This window comes from Sarcophilus harrisii, chromosome X (genome assembly GCF_902635505.1).
Source record: "Sarcophilus harrisii chromosome X, mSarHar1.11, whole genome shotgun sequence".
NCBI lineage: Eukaryota > Metazoa > Chordata > Mammalia > Dasyuromorphia > Dasyuridae > Sarcophilus > Sarcophilus harrisii.
In genome coordinates, this window is record NC_045432.1 from 51,953,494 (window position 1) to 51,977,863 (window position 24,370).

At 49.4% G+C, this 24,370-nt stretch overlaps 1 protein-coding gene across 2 annotated transcripts in view; it reads left to right on the forward strand.

Moving 5' to 3' along the window:
- The window catches only part of GPR50 (G protein-coupled receptor 50), a 66,057-nt gene extending 42,005 nt beyond the window's left edge, over window positions 1-24,052 (forward strand). The window contains exons 1-3 of one of the 2 annotated variants that reach the window (XM_031945234.1): window positions 1,571-2,114; window positions 4,113-4,310; window positions 20,272-24,052. In XM_031945234.1, coding sequence (XP_031801094.1) covers window positions 2,012-2,114; window positions 4,113-4,310; window positions 20,272-21,140 — 1,170 coding nt within the window. In that variant the 5' untranslated portion in view covers window positions 1,571-2,011 and the 3' untranslated portion in view covers window positions 21,141-24,052. Of the gene's footprint in view, window positions 1-1,570; window positions 2,115-4,112; window positions 4,311-20,271 lie in introns of those variants that run through there. The other variant, XM_031945233.1, reaches the window with a different exon arrangement.
- Window positions 24,053-24,370: the final 318 nt, after the last annotated feature.

A 24,370-nucleotide genomic window follows, 5' to 3' on the forward strand; every position in this document is an offset into this window, starting at 1 on the left:
GGAAAAACCGAATTTGGAGCCAGAGGACCAGAACTTAAAACCCTGGTGTTGTTATTTAATTGCTGTGTAGTACTGGCCAAATTGTTCACCCTCTCTGTTCTTCAGGCTTCTTGCCTATAAAATAAGAGGATCCAAGCTAAATATTTTCTAAGACCCCCATTCAGCTCTAGAAGTATGATGCTATGAGCTCTGGCCAACTCAATGGTAGTAATAGTCTTAAATTAGCCATTTCTTGAATCTCTAAGAGAGCGGGCTGGAAACATGATTTAAGGACACAGAAAGAGAACTGGAGCCAGAGAGAGAGAATCTGGTCGGAAAAACCCTCTCCTCTTCATTTCCTATGTGACAAGTAACCTCTGGTCCTCAGTTTCCCCTTGTAGGAAATGTGGGGGTGGGAGACTAAGTGTTGCCTCAGGCCTCCTCTAGTTCTAACACCCAGACGATACGTTCTGGCTGATGAAATCTAACTTTTGGTAATAACATTTGTATTAAGTAAATCAAGTCAAACAAAATGAAATGAAGGGTCCGAGTGGGCTTTAGCCTTAAGATACATTGAAGCTCAAAGGTCTGTGGTGCATCCAAGATTCTGATCTTAAGCTAGAAGTCCTCGGTTCAAAAACTCTGTTCTTCCATCATTTGCTGTATGATGCTGGCCAAGTCATAGCCTCCCTGATGCTGTTTTTCACATTTAAAATAATGACTTTGGACTAAATTTCTCATCTGGTTCCTTATGGCTCCAATATTAACTCTGCTTAATTAAATCACCTTATCTCTAAGATCTCCCCTGCCCGCCCCAAGTCCCCAAACCAAAATTTGTTTCTTTGCGACTGAGTTTGGTTTCTTTGTTAATAAATCCGTGAACACTTGAAAAAAAAAAAAAAAAAAGGTTTAGGCACCAGCCCTGAAGTCAGGAGGACCCGAGTTCAAATCTGGCCTGCCTGACTTAACCCCAATCGCCTCAGCAAAAAAAGAAAGAAGTTTTAGCATCCATTAAAAGCACGATTTTGGGGTACTTTGGGGCCAGCCAGTATTGGGGAGGGGGCTCCATGCTCACCCAGGCAGTTGGCGCTTCTGAAAACGAAAAGGGACAGACAAGTGTTTGGTTAGGATTTGTTTTCCTTTTTAATTCATGTAGTGAGTTCCAAGGAAAAGGGGAAATGGTTTTCTGGGCTCTCCGGGACTTGAACCCTGAACATCTCCGTGTCCCTTCTTGGGAGTGGACGGCGGAGCTTTCTGGCTTCCCATTGGATGGAGGGTGCTTGGAGCTTCTGGGAGTTCGAATTCTAGCTCTGGCTCCCGCTGGCCGAGAGAGCTCTTGGTTTTCGGCGCCTTGGGCACTTTAGAGACCAGAAGTTCCGAGTTGGGAGGATGGGGTCCCACCTTGACATCCCCAGGGGATCCCTTAAGGAGTGGGATGGGACTGAGCTTTTCGTTGCTCAGAGGACCGCCTCCGGGTGGCCCCGGCTTCGCTGTCGCTGGATAGCTTCGCCTTTCGGGAAGACAGTGAGTGAAAGCAAAAACGTGGAGGGGGGTTAGGTGCGAAGGCGGAGGCTGTTGGGGGGGCCGGGCCTATGCCCGGCGCAGGGCTCCGGGGGCACGCCGACTCCCCTGGAAGCCTCCCGCGACCTTTGGAACTTCCTTCTGGCCCTGGGCGAGCCGGACTGCTCGGAGGGGCGCGGAGTAGCTGAGGTTACCACGCCGCTCCCGGCCCGGGGTGACCCAGGCGCCCGTTTCAAGAGCAGGCGCAGCCCCACGGCCGTGAATAGCTCGGGAGAGGGCCGGGATCGCCGCTCCGGCTTTGCAAAGGGAGCCGGGCGGTCCCAGCCCCTCCCAGGTCAGTTCTGCCAAAAGGGGGGGGTGGCCAAAGGTCTCCCAAGGGGCTTTAAGTGCTTACAGGTGTTTGGGAGGTTGCCCCTGTCATTAATTTCGATGTCGTAGGTATTACGTCGGAAGTCAGGTGGTAAAGTCCCTATAAAAGGCCGGCCGGGCCGGCCGGCTCAGTTCAGCAGCGATGTTTCTGCCTAACGCGTCTCGCCTGCTGGGGGACTTGCTGCCTGCGGTGACCGGCGCCGCCGGCCAGGAGGGCGCTGCCTCCGGGGATTACAGCCCCTTCTGTAAGCTCCGAGGCCGCGGCGAGGGGCCGCGAGCCGGCGCGGGGGCGGGGGCCGGGGTGGGGGGGGTTCGCGAAGCTCCGCCGCTTCAGCCCCGCTTGCCTTCCGAAGCCCCTGGCGGGCTGGCCCAGCGGCTCGGCAATCCCGGAGACTGCGCCCGGCCGCCGCTTCACAGCGGGCCGGGGGTAAAGGGAGGACGGGGATTGATTTATTTTGTTGTAGTTGTTTAACTGACCAGATTTCTCTTCCCCGTCCTCCTCACGGGGAGAAAGGGAAAGAGAAGCGGAAGGGGAAGAGGCGTCCGGGGGTCCCCCGCAATCAGATCCGGGGAGTTTGGGGCTTGGGGTGGGAGCAAAGGCAACAGAGTCTGCTCTCCCTATGCTTTCTGAGCTCCGCTCCGATTTTGGAGCCTAGCCGGTACGGAGACGGCTGCAGCCCCCCTTCCGGGGGGCCGGATCCACCGCCAATGCCCCGGCACTTTCAGCGAGGAGGCATCTGCCTTCCAAGGAACCCCGAAGTCACGGCCATGCTTCGGCACTTTATGCTAGGCGGCAGCGCCCTTCCCGGGCACCGAATTCCTTTTCCCGGTTCCCGAATCCTTTTCCGGCCCCCGAGTCCCTTTCCCGGCCCCCGAATCCCTTTCCCGGCCCCTGAGTCCCTTTCCCGGCCCCCGAATCCCTTTCCCGGCTCCCGTTTCCCTTTCCCCGCTCCAGATTCCCCCTCCCGGACCCCGGATCCCCCTCCCGGACCCCGGATCCCCTTCTCGGACTCCGGATCTCCTCCCCGACCCCCACTGTGCCCCGGGACTTTATGCACTCTTTATATGCAGGGGCAGCACCCTTCCCGGTACCCCGAAGCCCCGGCAATACCCCCTGCGCTTTCTTCGTGGCGGCAGTGGCCTTCCCGGGGTTCCGGAGCCCCGGCGATGCCTCGGCAATTTAAACCCGGCGGCATTGTCGGCGCCAGAGACTTAGGAACCCCGACGATGCCCCGGTGTTTTACGCGCGGCTTCATTGTCCGTCCCCGAGGCTCCGGAGTCCCCGGCTCTTTCTGGGTCGCGCTAGCGCCCTTCCCGGGAGCTCCGGAGCCTCGTGGGGACGGGGCACTTGGTGCACTGTGGCGGCGCCCGTCGTGGGGGCTGCGGAGCCCCGGCGGCGCCCTGGCCACGGCTGCGGTGCTCCGGGCCCAGGCTGCGGAGCCCCGGCGGCGCTCCGGCACTTTGTTCGGGGCGGCGGCGCCCTTCCCGGGAGCCGCGGGCCCCCGCTAGCTGCCCTGGCATTTTGCGCGCGCGCGGCAGCGGTCATCCGTTCGCCCCGGAGTCCGGCGCTGCCCTGGCACGGCGCGCGAGGCGGCACCGCCCTTGCTGAGGGCTCGGGCCCCGCCACTGGTCTGGCGGCGCTCTGTGCGCGGCGGCCGGGCTCCTCCTCCGGGCGCAGGAGCCCGCACTCTGTGAGCGGCAGCTGCGCTCGCCAGGGGGAGGGCTTAAGAGCCCGCACTCTGTGCAGGCGGCAGAGCTAGACTGAGGGGCTGTGGGATCGGCACTCAGTGCGCCCGCGGCGGCGGTGGCGGCAGGAGCCTCTCCCAGGGCTCGGGAAGCGCCACTTCGGGAGGGCGCCGCCAAGGAGCCCCAAAGCTCCGGTTTCTCGGACACCTAGGGGCATGCTCCCGGGCACCACGCCCTGGAGACGAATCCTCGGTGCGGGGCAAATTCGAGCCCTGTAGGGCTGGGAGGTGGAAGCGTCTGCAGGCTAGCGGGGTGGGGAGCAGGTAAAGCCGAAAGCAAAGTTGCCTCCCCGGGAGGGAGCCTCGGCGCCTGCTCCTCGGAGGGAACTTGGGAGCTTCAGGAGCTAAGGGAGCCGGCCGGCGGCCGGCAGCCTTCCACTCGGGCGAGCCCGGGGAGTCCCGGCCGAGGGGCCGGGAGCCTGGCCCGGGGATTGGGGTTGGGGGGGGGGCGATGCTGGCGGCGGCGGCACGGCTCTCACCGGGCTCTTCTTTCCCCAGCTTCCAGCACCATGGAGGCGGCTCACAACGACACGACCACGATCCCCGACTGGTGGCAGCCCAAGACCCCCCGGCCCCAGAACATATTCCTGACCAGCTTCTTGTCCTTGCTGCTTTGTTTCACCATCGTGATGGACCTGGTGGGCAACTCGTTTGTCATAGCTGCCGTGACCAAGAACGAGAGGCTCCGCAACCTCGGTAAGCCGTCCGCACCCCGCTGCGGCCCCGTGGCCCGCGCCCCTGCCCGCCGTGCCCCCATCCTGCTGTTCGCCCCGGTCCCCAAGTCCCGGCGACGGCAGGCCGGCATAAGCCCACGGGGAGTGGAACCTTACAGACTTAGCGCCCGCCTGCCCTCGATACAGCCGGCAGCCCGGGGTTGGGGGGGAGAACTCGAGGGGTTCGAGCTGGGGTCCAGTAGGGTCGGGCCGGAGTCTGTCCGCACCTTCCCCGGCCTCTCAGAGGAGAGAAATTCGAAGTGAGCCCCTTTTCCGGAGAGCCACGGGGCTGGCGTGGGACGGGAGCGACCCCCGGAGAGGGAGCCGGGGGAGGGGGGGGGGCGGCTTTCCTGCAGCCTGCGGCGCCCGTGGGGCCGCATAGCAGCCAAGGCTCGTGGAGCTGGAATCCCAGGGAGATGGGGGGGGGGCGAGGAGACTCTTCCTCCAAGGAAATGTCGAGGTGTCTGAGCTTAGGTTTCTGGGGATCCCGAGCTGTGGGGGGGGGGCGGGGGACTGCCATCCCGAGCTCGGACAGAGGCAGAGAGCTGAGGAGGTAAGTGCTGAGGCTGCCTAGGGGCTTGGGAGCGGCTGGCTGCAAAGCTAGCCCCCAGGGGGCTTGGAAAAGCCCCTCCGGTCCTCGGGGCCCCCCCCCACACACACATACACACACCAGTCGCGCGGCTGGGGCCGGCAGAAGAGCCGCTCTCCTTGGCGTCCAGAGCAGGAGCGAGCCCAGGTAAGTGCCCAGGCTGCGAATAGACGCCGGGGAAAGCACAGGAAATGTGTCTGGATTTGATTGGGAAGCGATCTCTAAGCCTTTAGAGGGTCCCGAGGCTGGGGGCAGGCCAGTTGCCTGCCTGGGGCTGCCACAGCCGAACAGCGCGAAATTAATTAAGTGCAGGGCTTCGGGGAACTGGGCAGAGCCAGGAAGTGGGATGGGTGGGGGTCGCCGAGCCCCTACGGGGGTCTGCGGCTTGGGGTTGGGAAGACATCTGGGAGACAGGCTCCCTCGCCTAGGGCTAGGAAGAGTCCTTCGTCTGAAAAGCGGCTTGAAATTGAAAAAGGAAAAAAGAAAAGAAAAAGAAAAGAAAGAAAAAGTGTGTGTTTGACTGAAGTGCCGTGCTGCAGAGGCAGCTCCTTCCTCCATCCTCCTCTTCCCCCCCTTTCCCTTCCCCCTCCCCCTTCCCCCGGGACTTCAAATCAGGGGCGGGGGTTGACTCCAGTGCCTGTTTCACCGCTGGAAAAAGCTCCCAGGGTCTGCCGGGATAGACTGGGGTTGAGTCCTGTGGCCCCCACTCCCGGGTCCGCAAGATGGGCATGCTCACCCTCCTAGAGCTGGGCAGGCAAAAGCCAGGGAATAGAGCCAAAATGCTGCAGAGCCCCGTGGGAGGGGGACTCAAAAACACCCTCGGGAAATAGGGGGGGCTACATAATTCGGGGTGGGATCACGGTCTCCTCCTGGTCAATTTGGTATCAGAGACAGAAACCCTATTGGCATCTAGAGCTGATCTTGCCCTGAGTGTGGTCTCCTCTGCAGAGGGGAAGAGGCAAAAAGCCCCCAGATCTCCGGGTATCTAAGTGGAAAGAGGGACCTTTTAGGCTTCTCCTAGGGTTTGCAGAGAGAGCCTCACAAAAGCCATATTAAATAATCCCCTCCTCTGCAGAGGAGGAGCAGATCCCTTAAATGTTGGGGTGTCTGAGTTGGGAGTCCTTGCAGGCTTCCCTTGGGGTTGGAGAGAGCTCAGCTGAATCCAGCCTAAGTATAAACTCTTCTGCAGAGAATGGGGTACAAAGAGCCTTCTCACCATCCCCGCTTAAATATCAGGATGTCTAAGTTGTTAAGGGGTCCCCACAGGCTATCTTTGGAGTAGAACAGAGCCCAATTGAACCTAGCCTATATATGTGCTCCTCTGTAGAAAGAAGGGTAGTGTCCTTTCTGTCCCCCTCCTTAGTAAATGTCTGGGTGTCTAAGGGTAGGGGGTCTCTTACGGGCTACCCCTGGGGCTAAAAGGAACCTAAGTATGGGCTCCTCTGGAGAAGGGGTCAGAGAGACCTTCTTCCCAGTACATTTCAGAATGCTCAGGTGGTAGGGGAGTGCACTGTCCTTGTCTGAGGTCGGAGAGAAAAGCAGAGTTAAATCTACCCGAAATCTGAACCCCATTGTCAACTTGAGGGAAGAGGCTGGTGACCTCTCCCCCTAATAAATGTGGGGGTGAAGTTAGGGCTCCCTTGTGGAACCCCACAGCCTTCCTAAGATGGCAGATGAGCATCAGGGCTATAGATAAAGGTTGCTGAGCCAGTGTCTCCAAGCAGAGAGATGGGGGGGGGGGGGTTTAGAGAGAGAGAGAGCAGCCATTTATTCATCCATAGCAATCCCCTGTGGAACTAGGGCCTGGAAAGAGCAAGGGTTAGGAACTAGGTGAATATAGGTGCTGCCCAGTATAGGAATTTGGGAAAGCTCAAAATAAGTGTCTGTTTTGGGGTTCCCAGTATTGTATGGTTGGTGTGTGTGAGTGTGAGTGTGTGTGAGTGTGTGTGTGTGTGTGTGTGTGTGTGTGTGTGTGTGTGGTGAGGTGGGCTGAAAACTAAATGACTTCTAAGGTCCTTTCCAGCTCTAAAGCAATGATGATGATAACCTGGAAACCTGGTAGAGCTGTGGGGCAAGGGAGGTGAGCAGTTCCAGCAAGAGGGTTCACAGAGGTACAGTTGGCAAGGAAATTGAGGGGCTCTGATGGCCGTGTGAAGGAAGCAGAGTGGCCGGATTTCCCTAGGGAGCCCAATGACAGCACTCGGCCAGTGCACCGAGGCACGCACCTAGCTTTGATTGGCCAGCCTCGGCACTCCTGGCAGAGACGATGCCCTGGGTGGGCACACCTCGGTGCGGTATCTAGCCATCTTGAGGCAAGAATCACCCCCCCTCCCTCCAGTGGCCATGACAGAGGCCCTGCGGCCAGAGTAGGGTCTAGACAACCTTGCTATAGGATTGGGGATGCCAGGAAACGAGCAGAGGTCTGGGGGAGGAGGGGTGGAGCCCAGCAAGAGTCTGGGAGGAATTGGGCACTTCTGTGTCTGGACGTGAGCTGAATACAGGGCAGTGCTGCAGGTGGCAAGGTGCATGGCATTTCACCCACCCATTTTCCAGAGTGAGGAAATTGAGGCCCGTGCCATATGAGACCCCATTTGTAGGGTCTTATTCGAGTAGGCCCCGCCCTCTGAGCCCGAATCGGGGAGGAAAGCTCTGCTTCTCATAGCCCCCAGCTCCAGATGCAGTGAGAGCCACCCAGTTAGTGCCCGGGACTCATGCCTAGGTGGGAGTGTGGGGAGCCCCAGGGAAGATCAGAGGCGGGGACCAGGCCCCCCACCCCTAGAGCTGGGCTGAGCAGCAGCCAGGGGGCAGGGGAGTCGGCGCCGGAGATCGGTGCCCACTGCCCCTCAGGAGCGAGCTTGCTCACTGAGGCACAGCTGCCAACGAGCCTCACCGCTGAAATGAATGAACTTAAAAGCTGCCCAGTGGGGGGCAGAATCTTCCCAGAAAACAGCCGAGTCTCGGCATTTGCTCCAGCTTCTGGGAAGGTGGCAGATCTCAGGCCAAGCCCCCCCCTTCCCCCAGCCCCCGTCTCCGGGTTAAGACCTTCCCCTAGGACGGGCACCCCAGCCGCCTCCACACGCCAGTTGGGCTCGTTTTCCCTTTTTGCTCTCTCTTCTGTACGTTTGTGGAAAATCCCCTAGAGGCGGCCTGTGCCCCTGCAAAGCGGCAGAATGGGATTTGGGCGCTGGGCGACCCTCCCCTTCACAGAAGCCGCGGGGGGCTTCGGCCTGCTTCCACTCCCCATCCCTTAATTAACAGGCTGCTCCCACACTCAGACACCGGCTGTTGTCTTCCCGGGCCGGGGAAGTGAGGAGCAGGAAGGCAATGCGATTCAACTGGAAGGGCATTTGGCCTGGTAAAAAGCCTCAGCCACCCAGAAATCGCCTCTGAAAGCAGACTTTCAGGGACGGGCAGTCATTTTGCAGTTTCCCTCCTTGCCCCTTCCAGCTTCCCGTGGGCTTTTTCATTTGCACAGTAGCCTGCAGCCTGCACCCCCGGCCCGATTTTCTAAGCCTCGCCCGGGTTTTTTTTTTTTTTTTTCTCTCTCTCTCTCTCTCTCTCTCTCTTTGTCACCCCCAGATGATGGTACTATAGCTTATATGACTGCCTAGCAACAGTCCTGTGTAGAAATCATTGCAAATAATGGGAACAGTACTTAGGGAAAGAAGGTGACAAAGGGGGAGGGGAGATGCTTGCAGTGACAAACAGGAGATGCATTTACTTGTTGATGGGAAGGCGTCACTCAAAATCCCTGCTGGCCTCTCGAGGCCCTGCTTTTGGCCTTTGCGGCGGCAGGGCGCAGGGGCCTGGGGAGGCCTCGGACTGGACTGCCGGCTGCGCCGCGACCGCTTGTGGCTGGCAGGATCTGAGTGGTCTTTGGCTAGCGGAAGGAGGCCGAAGGCAGCCGGCCGGGCTGCGGCGATGCGGAGAGGGGAAATGGTGCATTTCCTAAGGTTTTTTCTTCGCAGCCCCCTGCAGTGTCCATCCTAAGGCAGGCGAGCTCTGGGAGCTCCAGCGTGTGGGGGCCGGCGCTTTACGGCTGCAGAGATTTCGGGCCTCCTTTTGGGGGTCCGCGTGTGTCTGAGTACGAGGGGATTTTTGCTTGTCACCGGCCTAAGCTCTCTAGTGAATTCAAATATTCACTTGGGGGGGGGGACCTCCCAAAGCACGCCACTGTAACAAGTGGTTATATAGACATGGCCTTTCAATTAATTTTCACATCACCATGAATTCAAGGGTTCTCAGCTCTCTTCTAGGAGAGGATTTGTGGTCTGAAGACAAAGGTTTTTAACCGGGGTTTGTGAAATTGCTTTTGTTTTTTGTATTTGGATAACTATTTCAATACATTGATTTTCTTTGCAATCTTATGTATTTGATTTTATGCATTTGAAAAATTTATGATTATCTGGGGATTTTGAGAAAGGTTTCATAGGCTGATGCCATCAGACTGCCCAAGGGCTCCATGGTACCAAAAAGGTGAAGAACTCCGTTTTTTACAGAGAAGGAAACTGAGGCTGAGGCAGGTTAAGGGCGTTGCCCGAGGTCATTAAGCTAATAAATGGCAGGGCTGAGATTCATACCCAGGTTCCCAGACTCCAAAAGCAATTTTCTTTCCTTGACTTGTCTCCCCGAAGTTCTGCCCCCTCCAACATATTAAAATATTAAGGGAGAAAATAAAGCCAGTGTGTCCAGCTGTTTAATGTAGATTACACGTCAGTGAATTTTAAATTTAAATTTAAAATAAAAATCAGGTTTTTCATCCTCGGAAAGGACATTGTTTATACCAAATGGAGCTTTGGAGCATCTCGGACCTCCTCGGTGGGGCCCCTAAAGCCCTCGCCCCTCCCTCCCCCCCATCCTTCCTTGATTATAATCTGAAAGAGCTTTTCAGCCATTTGTTTTTCCCCCGGAGCAAACAAATGAATTTCTTGGAGGGGGATTTATTATTATTTAAAAATATGCTGAGCTAAATGAAGATTGGAAAAAAAGAAGTGGGGGATCACCTTTTGTGAGGTTCCGGAGAATATCATGCGGGATGTCAATGTGTTGTGCTGAATTTATGGAAAAGTTTTAAGTGTTTGATTGGTTTGGCTTATGGGGGGGGGCGGGAAGTGTCCTTTACATCTCTGGTCTTTGGGGCCTGGGGAAAGGATGGGGGAGGGGAGGGGCAAGGAAATGTGTGCTCAGTTTTAACCGTGTTTCCGAAGGGTTCAGCAAGATGGCCTGCTGTGGGCTATGTCACAGGCGCCCCGTGCAAACTGGGCCAGATTTGGGCTCTCATGTAAAAGGAGAGCCGAATTCGAGCCGATTTTGGTGGTTTCTTTCTTTCTTTCTTTTCCCTCATTGAGTGATAAGGACATCACCTCGATCCCTGTCATTAACTGTGTGGCTTTGCTTCTTGGCTTTCTCTCAAACCTCAGGCTGTGCTGTGAAATTTCACTTGAGCTAAAGCTTCCCTAATCCACTTAATTGTTTTAGATGAAGTTGGCAGTCTGGGTGCAGAATGAATTGAGAAAATGCCTTCTAGGGAGTCAGCAACTCTCTTGCTAATGTATTGTATGGGAAACAAATGCTATGTTTCTGTGAAGGCAGGTCTTTGGAGCCCAGTCTGGTCCGAGATTTAGAGCTAGAAGGGATCTCAGAGGTCACCTAGTCCAACCCCCCCTTTTACTCCCCATCTTTTTTTTTTAACAGATAAGGAAACTGAGGCTCAGAAAGAGCTCCAGCTCACATAGCTAGTGATCGGCAAAGGCAAAATTTACTCCCAGCTCTTTAGAGCCCAGATAGGGGTTTCTCTTCTCCCTTTGCCATGCCGTTGTACTCTAAGTCTGCCCTGGTCTAAATGGTTCAAAAAGGAAAAATCCTCTCGGGGCCGGTGGAAAAATAATATGGTGAAAATCTTACCAGTACCTAGGACCGAGGATTTCTTTTTATTCTCGAACATTTGCCTAGAGAAGTGATTACTCTAACCAAAGCAGTTTGGATTTTTGTAACCGAGGGCATAAAATTAGATTCCAGTGGAAAACCATCCCCAAGATTAGAGAAGGTTGGTGTGGAAATTGTAGAGCTGATAATATAGATTTATCCACACCCCCCCCCCCCCAGCAGGTAGTGACTTTCTGAATTTACTTCTCAACAATAGCTTTGATCCTGTTGCAAACATTTGGCACTGGAACTGAGGAAAAAGGGTGTTGTTAGAAAGCTCAGTTTTTGGGTGAGACACTTTTTTTTTTTTTTTTTTTAATAAAGCAGAATTTTTTTATTCTGAGCTGTTAGAGAGCATTTAGGATTGCTGACCCCGCTGTTCACTCCATTTTATTGGCTCCTTTTATGCTTGGCAACAGTTCCTAGAGCTAGTTGTTAACAAGAGCCTCCTGAGGGTAAGAAATTTGCCCATGGCTGCACCGGAAATAGGGAGGATTAGAACTCATTACCCTCTCCTTTGAGTAAAACATTAATTCCACTGAGCCCTGTTGCGTCGGAGCACAGTCCCTCCCAGGCTGGGGAAGACTAGCTCTTGGTGACTTGTGCAGGAAGCCTTGCTTAAATCATGCTTTGCCCTTTTTGGTTTCTTTTCTCATCATTTTCTTCTCTCTCTCTCTCTCTCTCTCTCTCTCTCTCTCTCTCTCCTCTTCCTTCCTTTCTTTCTCTCTGTCCTTCTCCATTTCTTCTTCCTTTCTTTTTTCTCTCCCTCCTTCTTTCCCCCTTCCTCCTTCTTACTTTTCTTTCTCTCCTGTCTTCCTTCTTTTCCTCCCTCTTCTTTCCTTTCCCTTCTTTTTTCTATCTCTCCCTCCTTTCCTCTCCTTTCTTTCCTTCCTTTCAGTGCTACTTTTTATGGTGGACTATTAGTCCAAAGACCTGGGTTTTGAGTTCTGTCTCCAGTACTTAGTTTAGTAGCCTTTTGCCTGTGACCAAGTCTCTTTGCCTTTTTAAACTTCTCCATCTTTAAAATGGAGATAATACTCACTTCACATGTAACTCAGAGATTTGTGAGGATAGAGCAATAACCAGGAAGTTGTCTATTTTGTGCCGAGGTGTTTTTTTTGGTTTGTTTGTTTAATACTTCAGGAGTTTTTGATAACCTTCAGGCACCTATGGTGAATATATATTTTATGGTTGCTAACATGAAGTGCCATATAGAAGATAACAATTCTTGCACACCTAGTCTTTAGATCTGGAAGAGAATTCTTCATTATATAGACAAGAAAATGAGAATACACAGGAGAAACTTTAAATTTAATTTTTTAAAATTTACATTTTAGTTGTCCAAATAGCGATAACCAAAATCAATGTCTTTACTTTTATCCATTTCCCATTTTTCATGGTCAACAACAGTTTATTGAAATCGGTCAGGTTGGAGTTGTTTGTAAGTGCACGAAGTACCTTCTTATCTTTGTCTTTCTTCTAATTTGGTATTGATTTGGGACTTTCCTCTAATCGGTCATTAATCTGCCTGCACACAGACAGATGATTTTGAAGTGACTTCCTAGTAGGTAACCAATCGTGTCCTGCCTGTTAAGATATATTCAGTTTCATTTGTTGTGACAGCCCTTCCATGTAGCTACAACTTCAACTTCTTGGTGTTTTTTGATCCTAGCAAGAATGTGGTTAGTATGTTAAATTGTTGGGTACTGGATCAAAACCTCTTATTATTGTACTGATTTCAAATTCTGGTTGCTATTTCTTACCTGTGTGATCTTGGGCAAATATTACTTAACCTCCATGGCCCCAGTTTCTTCCACTGTTAAAAAAGAGGGGACTTGACTAGATGGCTTCTGAGATCTTTCCCAGCTCCAAATCTATGAGCCTTATAGTATCAAAAAATAATAGAGTCTAAACCTTGTCGGTTTTAGTAGTTTCATCCTTTCACAGTCTTTGGTCATGGCCAACAAACAAAAGTGAATGAAAGCTCAGGCTCCATTAATAGAGACAGAGTGTCCAGAATAAAGGAGGACAAGAGTGTGTGTGTGTGTGTGTGTAAGATGATGTTCAAGCCACTATATAAATATGTATACATATATTGTATTTAACATATACTTTAACATAGTTAACATGTATGGGACTACCTACCTTCTAGGGCAGAGGATGGAGGGAAGGAGGGGAAAAGTTGGAACAGAAGTTTTTGCAAGGGTCAGTGTTGAAAAATGACCCATGCATTTGTTTTGTAAATAAAAAGCTATAATAAAAAAATAACCAAAAGTAAGAACAACCAAAAAAAGATGATGTGCAAGACATAATGGCATAATGGAGTTGAGAGAGTGCTAGGGATAGAATCTGGAGAGGCAGCCTGGGTTTGACTCGCCTCTGACACTAGTTGTGGACTACAGGCAAGGACATTTCGGCTCTGTGCCTCTGTTGTTTCATTTATAAAGTGGGACTGATAACACCTCCCAGGAGCACTGTGAAGATCAAATGAAATGATGTATGTAAAAGCACAAAGCAGATGTGAACCCACTCTGTCAGCTATTGTATTTTGGTTCACTAATTATTATTTATTCATTCGAGTTGTTAAAAAAACTCTTCCGAGCTAGGTGCAGTAAGTTGCTGCAAGCAGGTTGTGGGAGGCACTTGTGGGTCCGTTTCCTAACAAGCCAGAGTCGAGGGGGTTGCCTTGGCAATTCGGGAGGTTCCCCTCAGTGAAGGTCTCCCTCCCAGCAGAGGCTGTTAGACCACTGCTGCGGCTGATGCTCGAGAGGATTCTTGGGCAGTCGTGGCTTAGACTCGTTGGCCTCTGTAGAGCTTTCCGGCTCTGTGATTCTGTGAAACTGGCTGTCAACCTTTTGGGCCGGCCCAGCCCAAGTCTGCCTAATCATTTGTGGCTGATGGGAGACTTTGCAGTGACAATTTGTCCCATAACTTCTCAGAGCCCCCATTAAATACATCGCCCTGTAGCCGTAATTTGCACCATCAATTACTGTCATTTTTCTTTCTCACTGATTAATCTGCAGGAAAGATGCAAACGCGGGTTTTGCTTGGGTAAGCAGTAGCTGTGTAATTACTCCTTACAGCTTTACATCTGTTGTAGCGGTTTGTAAATTCTCAGCATGAAATTAAACCGCCTCTGAGAGCTTGGCTAGGAAATGTTTCTAGTTGGGAAGTGTAAGAGCCAGCAGGCAACCTTGCAGACAAGTAATGGCAATTTTGCTGCTCTCCCAGAGTTACAGCCAGTTTCCCTACTCTCTCGAGAAACCCAAGTGAGTCGTTTCCGAATTTTGTGCTCCTCAGCTGCCTTAGGGACCACCAGTCTGTTGGCAAGGCTGCTTCCTCCACGGAGAGCTCTCATTTGCTGTAGGACAGTGTTGCATGCATTCATTAATGCATTCATTCAACAAACATTTACTGGACACTTACTGTTCCCCGGTCTCTTTGCTAGGTACTCTTTTGTTCACCCTCGTTATCTTTCCCTATTTTTCCTTTTCACTAATCTCATCAAATGGGCATTTAAGAAAAAGAAAAAAAAAACACGAAAAGAAAATGAAAACATTGGGAATGAATGCTGTTAGATTAAGCCATACAGCTCCTTGTCCATGACACTTGAACTGTTTTTTAAAAACTGATTTTCAAATACACAGGTCAGCGTTAGTTGCCCTCCCCCCCCCCCACTCTCATTCCAGCAAGCAGAACTCTTGCTTCCCACCCACCCCACCCCCCCCTTCGAACAAAGGTCTTTCAATGAGCAAACTCCATCTTGCAGGAATATTTTCAGAAATGTCTCCCGACACCAGAAATTACCCCATTAAATGGTCATAGCTTTTTCCCCTGGAATTTCTTTTAGCTGTGCACTGACAGCCACACTAGGGGCAAGTCACAAATTATGAAGCCAGAACATCCAGGACGAAGTAGAGTGTTTGTAATTAAATACACCTTCTGGTTATTTGTGTACGTGTCAATTCAAAGAATGTCAGAGCTGGAAGGGATTTGAGAGAGCCTTTAATCCAACCTTCCCGCCTGTGCCTTCGGCTCCCCCAGCCCCCTCCCCCCCTTTTTTGCAGCTGGGGGAAGCAGATGAGGCCCTGAGAGGGGGAAGGAAGGGAGGCATTTGCCGGGGCTAAAACGTGACTCTGTTCATTCTAAGCCCATTTTGCTGCCCATCCTACTTCTCCCACCTCCACCCCCCCCCCCACTAGACGAGGAGCTTCTTCAGGGCAGGGACTGGGAGCCATTGAGATTTGTGTTTCCGGCCCAAGTGCTCAGGAAGGGTCTGAATGAATGGGGGAAAAACACAGCAAAATTAATATGCTACCTATTTAATGATCTGCCTACTTATTACTAAGTTGTAATTAGACATAAATATTATACAATTTATGTAAATTTATGCAAAACAAGTGGGTATTATTTTTCCTGAGCTTTTATGGGTGCTTTTGGGGGGTTGGGGGAGGAGAGAAGTAACTGGGAAGTATAGGAAGAGGTCCCTCAGATAAATGACTGAGGCTAGTCTCCCCTTCTTATAGCAGGGGGCATCCAAGGATCTGAGGGCCACAACCTCTGCTGGTCCTGCCCAGACTCAGGTTCCTGTTTAGATACTAACTAAAGGCTGCTCTGTTTAGGCTTTGTCCCTTTAGGGAGGGAAATGGGAAGGGAGAAAGGCTTCCACATGCTGGGATGACAAAACTGCCTTTCCCAGGCTTCCAGCACCTTGAGATCAGTCAGTCCATTTTGCACTGACATTCAGAGAGTAAAAGCAATGTGTCCAAGATCCCATGGCCAAATTCTCTTCTCCATTGCCAGGGTCCTATGTTATCTCTTGACTTGATCAACAAGATCCTTCACCAAAAGGAAACTAGGCTTGATCTCTTTTGCAATAGTCACTTTCAACTTTATCATCCTCACCCTCATTGAGATAGGAGTGTGTGTGTGTGTGTGTGTGTGTGTGTGTGTGTGTGTGTGTGATTATTTAACTTCTAAAATCCTTCTCTTCTCTGGCTCTACTCCCATATGAAGACCACTTGCTGGGTTCTCCTAGACTCTTCCCCCTATCCCCGTACCCAGTCCCTTTTAAAATGTATTTGAAAAATTTTCTATTTTCCATTTTTTCAAGGATAAAACTTAACATTCCATAGGTTAAGACCTGGTTAGCAGGAACACTCATTTACTTATTTATTTGTTTGTTTGTTTATTTATTTATTGTTATTATATCTTTTTATTTACAAAATATATTTATGGGTAATTTTTCAACATTGACCCTTGCAAAATCGTCTGTTCCAAATTTTCCCCTCCTTCCCCCCACCCCCTCCCCTAGATGGCAGGTAGTCCAATACATGTTAAATATGTTAAAGTATATGTTAAACACAATATATGTATACATATTTATACAGTTATCTTGCTGCCCAAGAAAAATCGGATCTAGAAATAAAGTAAAAAAACCCGAGAAAGAAAACAAAAATGCAATCAATAACAGAAAGAGTGGAAATAGCAGGAATATGTTAAAAAAAAAAAAAACAACCTTTTTTTCCTGTAAAAAATTAGTGTCCTTGTCTATTATTTTTATATTCTTTGAAACATTTTTATATTTTGTGGCAGTTCCCCTGAAGAGCTTTGGCCCTGCTTAGATCAGTCTCCAGTGACCAGGGCACTTTGCCCTCTCCCCCCCAACCCCCCTCTTCATTGGGATCATGTAGCCAGGATGCTTGTAGTCAACCCAAGGCAAGGATCATAGCCAAAGCTGGGGATGGTAGCTATGGTAGCTGAATGTGGAAGACTGTGCAGGCTCCAGAATCAAAATAGCTTGCCATAAATCCATTAAGATTTAGTGGACAGATAATCTGGAGTGTGCTTGACTAGATAGGGACTCTGTTAATGGGCAAACGATAAACTAGATGCTAATGCTAATGGCTTTCCAAGAGTAGAGTCCTGATTTTTTTTTCTGCTAAATATTTTTTTGTCTCTAAATTTTTTTTTTCTGGGACTACATTTCTTTTTTTTTTTTTAATTTAATAGCCTTTAATTTACAGGATATATACATGGGTAACTTTACAGCATTAACAATTGCCAAACCTCTTGTTCCAATTTTTCACCTCTTACCCCCCCCACCCCCTCCCCTAAATGGCAGGATGACCAGTAGATGTTAAATATATTAAAATATAACTTAGATACACAATAAGTATACATGACCAAAACATTATTTTGCTGTACAAAAAGAATCAGACTCTGAATTATTGTACAATTAGCTTGTGAAGGAAATCAAAGATGCAGGTGTGCATAAATATAGGGACTGGGAATTCAATGTAATGGTTTTTAGTCATCTCCCAGAGTTCTTTTTCTGGGTATAGCTAGTTCAGTTCATTACTGCTCCATTAGAAATGATTTGGTTGATCTCGTTGCTGAGGGATGGCCTGATCCATCAGAACTGGTCATCATCTAGTATTGTTGTTGAAGTATATAATGATCTCCTGGTCCTGCTCATTTCACTTAGCATCAGTTCGTGTAAGTCTCTCCAGGCCTTTCTGAAATCATCCTGTTGGTCATTTCTTACAGAACAGTAATATTCCATAATTTTCATATACCACAATTTATTCAGCCATTCTCCAACTGATGGACATCCATTCAGTTTCCAGTTTCTAGCCACTACAAAAAGGGCTGCCACAAACATTCGTGCACATACAGGTCCCTTTCCCTTCTTTATAATCTCTTTGGGATATAATCCCAGTAGTAACACTGCTGGATCAAAGGGTATGCACAGTTTGATAACTTTTTGAGCATAGTTCCAAACTACTGTCCAAAATGGTTGGATTCGTTCACAACTCCACCAACAATGAATCAATGCTGGGACTACATTTCACAAATTTTCTCCTCCTGTAACTTTCATGCTACAGGGCTACATCCTCTTCCTCCCCCCAAAAAACTACCCCCCCCCCACCTACTTCTTCCTCTTCACACCCTTCTCATTTTTTCTTTTGGCCTCCATTTCCCTTTAATCCATAGAACTTTTACTTTATTCTGTGCCCCAAATTCAAAACAATGGCCAGATGCCACCTCTTTCCTTGATTACCCATTTGGGCAAATCAGCCTTCCTGAGCCCTGAGCTTCCTGAGTCAGAAGGGGAAACCCTTCTGACAAGTTCAGGGCTTAGACTAGCTGATCCTTAAGGTCCCAACCATCTCTGACATCTAGTAGGAGTCTATGTATCTGTAACCTAGGCAATGTGAGACTGAGAAAAGATCCCGGTCTCTGCTTAGAATGTTTCCTGGGAAATGGAGAGAGGCGCTTGTAGATGTAGAAAGACTATAGTGAGAAATTGGGAACATCAAGATTGAGCGTTTCTAAATCAAATGTCACCTTCTTGCGCCCTGAAGCACAGCACAAGTAACCAAATAACTGCTGCTGCTTCTACTCAGGCTGATGATGGCGTCAAAACAAGCGGGCAAACGACTGACAAATTACAAAAATTTCCAAATCAGTCTTAAAGCACTTTGCTCTCTTGCTGTAGATTAAAATCCTCTTCAGAAGAGTGACTCTTAGAACAAGAGTTAGTGACCTTGATTTATACCACAGAGCCTTGGTGGTAGTCTGGGTGCTGGGAATTTATTTCCAATCACAGAAAAGGGTAATATGCAAAAAGATGGAGCAGTGGCCCTTGATCGATTACCAGCATCAACGATCTTTAATCATGCCATCCTTAGTCTGCATCCAAAGGCTGTACTGCTTCAGTGGATGTGCCAAAAGTAAATTGTCTCATTGGAAGGCGAGCTTCACTTAACTGGTTATGCTAACCTTGCAGGCAGCATTCCGGACTAGGGAAGGTCAAAGGGAAAGATAGGTCACTGCTCCAGACTCAGCTTTGGTGGGTTGACTAATCAGGACCTGGTTAATGGACTTAATTGCCCAGCCTGGGTGAAAAGATTGTGGGCCACAGTCCCGGTTCTGATTACTGAACAAAGGGAAATTGCTTTGTCATTTTCCTCTCAAGTGCCCCTCCCCCCAAGCAAAGGGAAGGTGATCATATTTAAACTCATAGAAATGGAGGCAAGGCTGATATCTTGGGAAATGAGGACGGTCCTGTGAGGAAGAACACCGGGATGTATTTTTTGACTGCTGTCTCCGGCTCCAAGCATCCTTAGTAGGAACAGCAAAGACCCTTAGTATCCTCAAAGAGTTAATGGACTTCTTTAAATGTCTACTTTCATCTGAAGAAGTAGCTTAGGGGCGCCATAGCCCGTAAACCATTTTGCCATAGTCTTTTCCTCTTTCCTATACTTCCGCCCCATTTATATCTGATCCCATTAAAAAAAAAAAAAAGCTTTTTAAGAAAATGGCATCCCTAATGCTCTTTTGTGACCATTTATCTCTAGTTATATTTTTGTCATTGTCTTAATGATAGTCCAGAGAAGTGTGCAATCCTTCAGACTGCATGGCTTTGAATTTCATTAAGCTGCCTGACTCTGGATCTGGAGTCCAGCCCTGTGGCAGGGAGCATTCTTGATTTTCAAAGAAGAACTCACTTATTTAGAGCTAGGCAAAGTAAATCTCCAGTTGCAATGAGGAAAATTCCGAACTGGGGGATATCTGGGATGGAAATGGAGCCATGTTATCAGGGCTGTGGGAAGGGGCAAGTTTGTCTTTAAGCACCCTTCATTTTTCTTCTTCTTTCTCCTTCTCCCCCTCTTTTTCCCCCTCCTCTTCTTTCTCTTACTCTTCTTCCTTCTCTTCCTCCTCCTCCACTTATTTCCCTCAAGCTGCCCAGAGTACTCCATTTCAGCTTTCTGAAAATGGGACGCAATTTGATCTCGTAGAGTGGGAGCCTTTGGTTTTGATATATGCATTTTTTGGAAGCACAGTTGTGGGGATTTGTTTGAGGTCTGGATAGGGTCCATAGCCCTGTCATCTATGAAAATTGCAATGCCTGCCCACGTCATATTGGGAGAGGGGAAGTAGCGGTGGGAGACAGTGAAACACCCAGAATGTGGGACAATGTGTACCAGGTCTGGAAAGCCTCAATGTTTGCAAGTCCACCAAGGTGGAAAAACTTTGAGGATAGGACCTGCTCCTGCTTAGCATCGGGTTTCTGTTTCCTGAGGACCAAGCTAAGTAAATATGGAGCTCATCACTGGAAGGTTGGGCATTGGATGATGGGTTTTTGAGGGGTCTGGTACTATAGGCTGCCATATCTGTTCTCAATAAGTTTGTGATTCTATTAGCCGTGAACAAGTGTCTTTCTCTCCCCAGTACTATCCACTCTGAATTTCATTGCTTTCAATTTTTTCTCTCCATATCCTTCGGGTCTTGTCTAATTCCAACTGACCTTTTCTGTTAATTAGTCTAACTCAATGAGATTTGAATGTTCTTCAGTTGATCCTTTTTCTTCCTTCTTCTCTTTTTTCCTTCTTTGTTTCTTTTCCCCCCTACCCTTCTTTTCCAGGGAACGTCTTTGTAATCAGTTTATCTGTGGCCGACATGCTTGTTGCCGTGTATCCTTACCCTATGACCTTGATTGCCATCTTGAACAACGGCTGGACCATGGGAAAACTCCACTGTCAACTGAGCGGCCTCCTTACGAGCATTAGCGCTGTTAGCTCCGTCTTTAACATCATGGTGATAGCCCTCAATCGCTACTGCTACATCTGCCATAGCCTCCTGTATGAGAAGATCTTCACTGAGAGGAATACCACCCTCATCCTTATCGTGACCTGGCTGATGACCATGTTGGCTCTCATCCCCAACTACTTCGTGGCCACCGTGCAGTACAATCCCACGGTCTACACCTGCACCTTTGTCCCCACTTCTACTACCTTCTACACCTTCGTAGTGACGGCCCTCCACTTCCTCATCCCCCTGACGGTAGTGGCGTTCTGTTACCTGAAGATCTGGATTCTGGTCCTCCAAGTCAATCATCGGGTCAGGGTCACCAAGCCGAAGTTCATGCTGGTCGACATCCGCAACTTCATGACGATGTTCCTGGTCTTTGTCCTGTTCGCTCTGTGCTGGGGCCCGCTGAATTTCTTGAAGCTTGCTGGAGTCTTCGATCCTTTGGGGATGGGACCACGTGTCCCAGAGTGGGTATACATCGGGAGCTACTACTTGGCCTACTTCAACAGCTGTGTGAACGCCATGATCTATGGCACGCTGAACCAGAACTTCCGCAAGGAATACCAGCGCATCGTCCGTGACACCAAGGAGACGGCCTACTACTTTGTCGTTGACCTGCAGGAGCAAATCCGTGAGATGAGGATGAGACGCAAGCCGACTTACGCCCGGGCCAGGCGCATTCAAGGCGACACCTACCTGTGAAGACCGAGTCTCATCCAGTGTCCTTAGTGATGGCTAAGTGACAGGTCCCAGTTCTAAGTTTGCTCCGCATACTATACGCTTAAATTGCTTGATGCACCGTACTTCTCCCTGCTCTGACACACAGTCTGTACACACACACGCACCCCCTATCTGCGCGCACACCCCCCCTATCTGCGCGCACACACACGCACACCCCCCCCATCTGTGCACACACACACACACGCACACACATACACACACACACACACCCTATCTGCACACACACACACATGCACCCCTTATATGAACATATACACACAAACGCACCCCTTATATGAACATGTACATACAATGCACCCCTTATGAACATGTACACACAACATACCCCTTATATGAACATGTATATACACACACCCCTATGTGCACATGCATGCACACATATACTCGACACAAACCTACACACTACACATGTTACACCAGCAGGCTTAGAAGTACAAATTAGTGAGTGTGTTTTAGCTCATCGTGCAAGTGTACCTTATACTTTGCGTAATAGTAGCCTATCTTTAACAAGACATAATACAATTTAGGGAACTCGAGTTCCCCACTGTTTGCCATTCTAATTTCCCAGCTACTTCAGCTTTCTTTCCGATTGATCTTCATTTGGCAATGGCTCCCCACGCAAGTTTTCTCTTCCCCTTTTGTTTTCCCTGCTCCCCCCAGCCTCTTTGTTAAGTGGCTAGTTATCTCTGTAGATAACCAATTGATATATTGGGGGAGCTCCTAAGGGAAGCTTGTGGTGAAGCCCTCTTGTAAATGAAGTATCTTTTGGTCGCATGAATATGACAGCCTAGTAATCTGTTTTGTGAGCGTGAATTTACACATATTTAAGCGGGCCCACCTGTGCTTCAAATGGCAGTCACGGAAGCCGGTGAGATAATCCAGTACTTTAAACGAATGGCATCTTTCCTAAATTTCAGCTGCAAAAAGTTACTCTGATGTCTACTGAATTCAATTGGGAAGCTCACCTCTGACTTAATTCTTAGAACCAGTCAGTCAGTCAGTCAGTCAGTTGAAGAGTTGAACGGTGCCCCGAGGGGGTTGGAACACTTTCCCCAGTCCTGGCCATCAGGCAGAATCTCCCAGGGCAGAAGGTACTGCTGCTCCTTCCTCCTGCTGCTGTTCTCCAAAGGTCCCAAGTGTTCATTCCCTCCCTCCCCCCCCCCCCCGGGCGGGGCAACGTTCTAATGAGAGTATCTGAAAGTGGGGTGCCTAGATCTGAGCAAGCACTGGCTTTCACATTTGGGAGGTGCTTGGTTTGTTTGTTTGTTTGTTTTTTTCCGGGAAAGTTAAGGTAGAGGACAGTCCCAAGCCGTGTCTGCTATACTTTCTTAATTGAATCTTGTAACCAAAAGAGCCCCGTCAATTTTCTCTTTCCCAGACCGGGCGTAAAAATAGAACAAATGAGATCATCAAATTTTCGCAAGAGTTTTGGAGTAGAAGCTTAATTTCAGGGATGCTCCACTGGATAGTGGCCGGTCCTCCTTGGAAGCATCCCTCTCAGTTTCTGCCACAGGGAGATATTAAGAGGGACAAACAGAGCCCATCCTCATCCGTCTTGTCCATGTCCAGACTTTTTACCACATACTGAACAAAACCAGTAGTGATAATGATAATAATATTGATGCATGTGGAATTAAATGGACAAAGGAAGGAAGAGATTGCTGTCCATGACCTTATTTGGAGGGGAATAGGGTGGAAGTAGAAGAAGCTAAGAGATAGAGAGGGAAGGGACACGAGTAGAAGGCCACTTGGGGAGTGAGTGATGAGTTCCCAGGCAGAAAACCGGTCTGTCTGATGACTTGGATGGTCGCTAGGAGTGGTCGGAGGAGTAGGAAGAACAGCAGGGAAGTTTAGTTCACAGAAACGAAGTGACTTTTCAAATGGCCTCTGCACAGTAGATGCTACGGGGAAGTAGTATGGACAGCAGCATTGTAGGCAGAGCTCAGATACAGATCCTGTACTTGGATTCAACCTGAGAGCTGCCCCACTGGCACTTTTCAGAGTCCCAACTCGAGGCAGTCCGCCACCAAACTGGAGCATAATCTCCTTTCTTCGTGAAATAGACATACCTATTATTATTTATTGCTTAAGAAGTATTTAAAGAACAGATTTTCACACACATCTATTTATTATTTATTGCTTAAAAAGTATTAATATGGAAAGGACATTTCTTTCCTTTATTTATGTGATGAATTCTAATCTCTCTTTTTCAACAAATCTTCAACTCAGACACACTGGAAAAACAAATCTAGTTGTGGCCCACTGATTTTCCTAGTTAGATTTTTTAAAAATTGTTTTCTTAGTGGTTAAATTCATTTCTTTCATTCACCAAGCATTCTAAGGAACAACCACCAGGAACACTCATCAGACCTGTTCCTTTCTCTTTGTGGTTATGTAGCTCTGTAAGGTTGCTTTTTCTGTTCAGAGAAATTCAAGGCCATCTCATTTGCTAAGAGACTCTTCCCCTTTAGCTACTGCACTGTTTGGGGTCATGTCTCTTTTCTTAGAGTTGGCCAGGATTCCATCTCACTTCAGGCCACAACCCCAACTATTTCACTCCCTTAGGGCCACAACCCCCACTCCACTCCCTTCTCCTTCACCCAGTGGCTCTCACCTGGACAAATGTGCAAATTCCCTCATATCTTCCCTCTGCTCCTGTGGATTTTCCCCAAAGAAGATGGCACTTTAATAAACTCTAATGAAAATACCCATTTTGGAGTCCATTCAAATGAACCCAATCTCCAACTGCCTCCTCCACCTGAGCCCAAGGTGGGGGACAAAGAAGAAGAAGAAGAAAACCAAAGGAGATGATGGCTCCACGGTCCCTATGAAGCCGACCAGCTGAGCCGTGAATCCATTTGTCACCGCTGGAAGAGTGTGAGAGGATTCGGACCCGAGAGCACCAAGAACTCGGTGGCTGAAGGTGGCAGACGGGAGAATGAGCCTAGAGAAGCCTGGAAGAATGGCGGTGCTTCAGAAATCTGGCCCCTAGTCTATACCGCTTTGGCCTCCAGCCCCTATCTGGGCTGGGAGAATGTGGGGTGCTAACCTTAGTGTTTCCTAATGGCTTTCTTAGCTGCTGGGGTCCCCACTCTGACCTCTTTTCTCAGCTCTGCCACTCACTTTGCTGTCCCTGGGACACTGAATGGCAAGAATTTTGGATAGTTGAGATGATCGATGGACAGGATTGA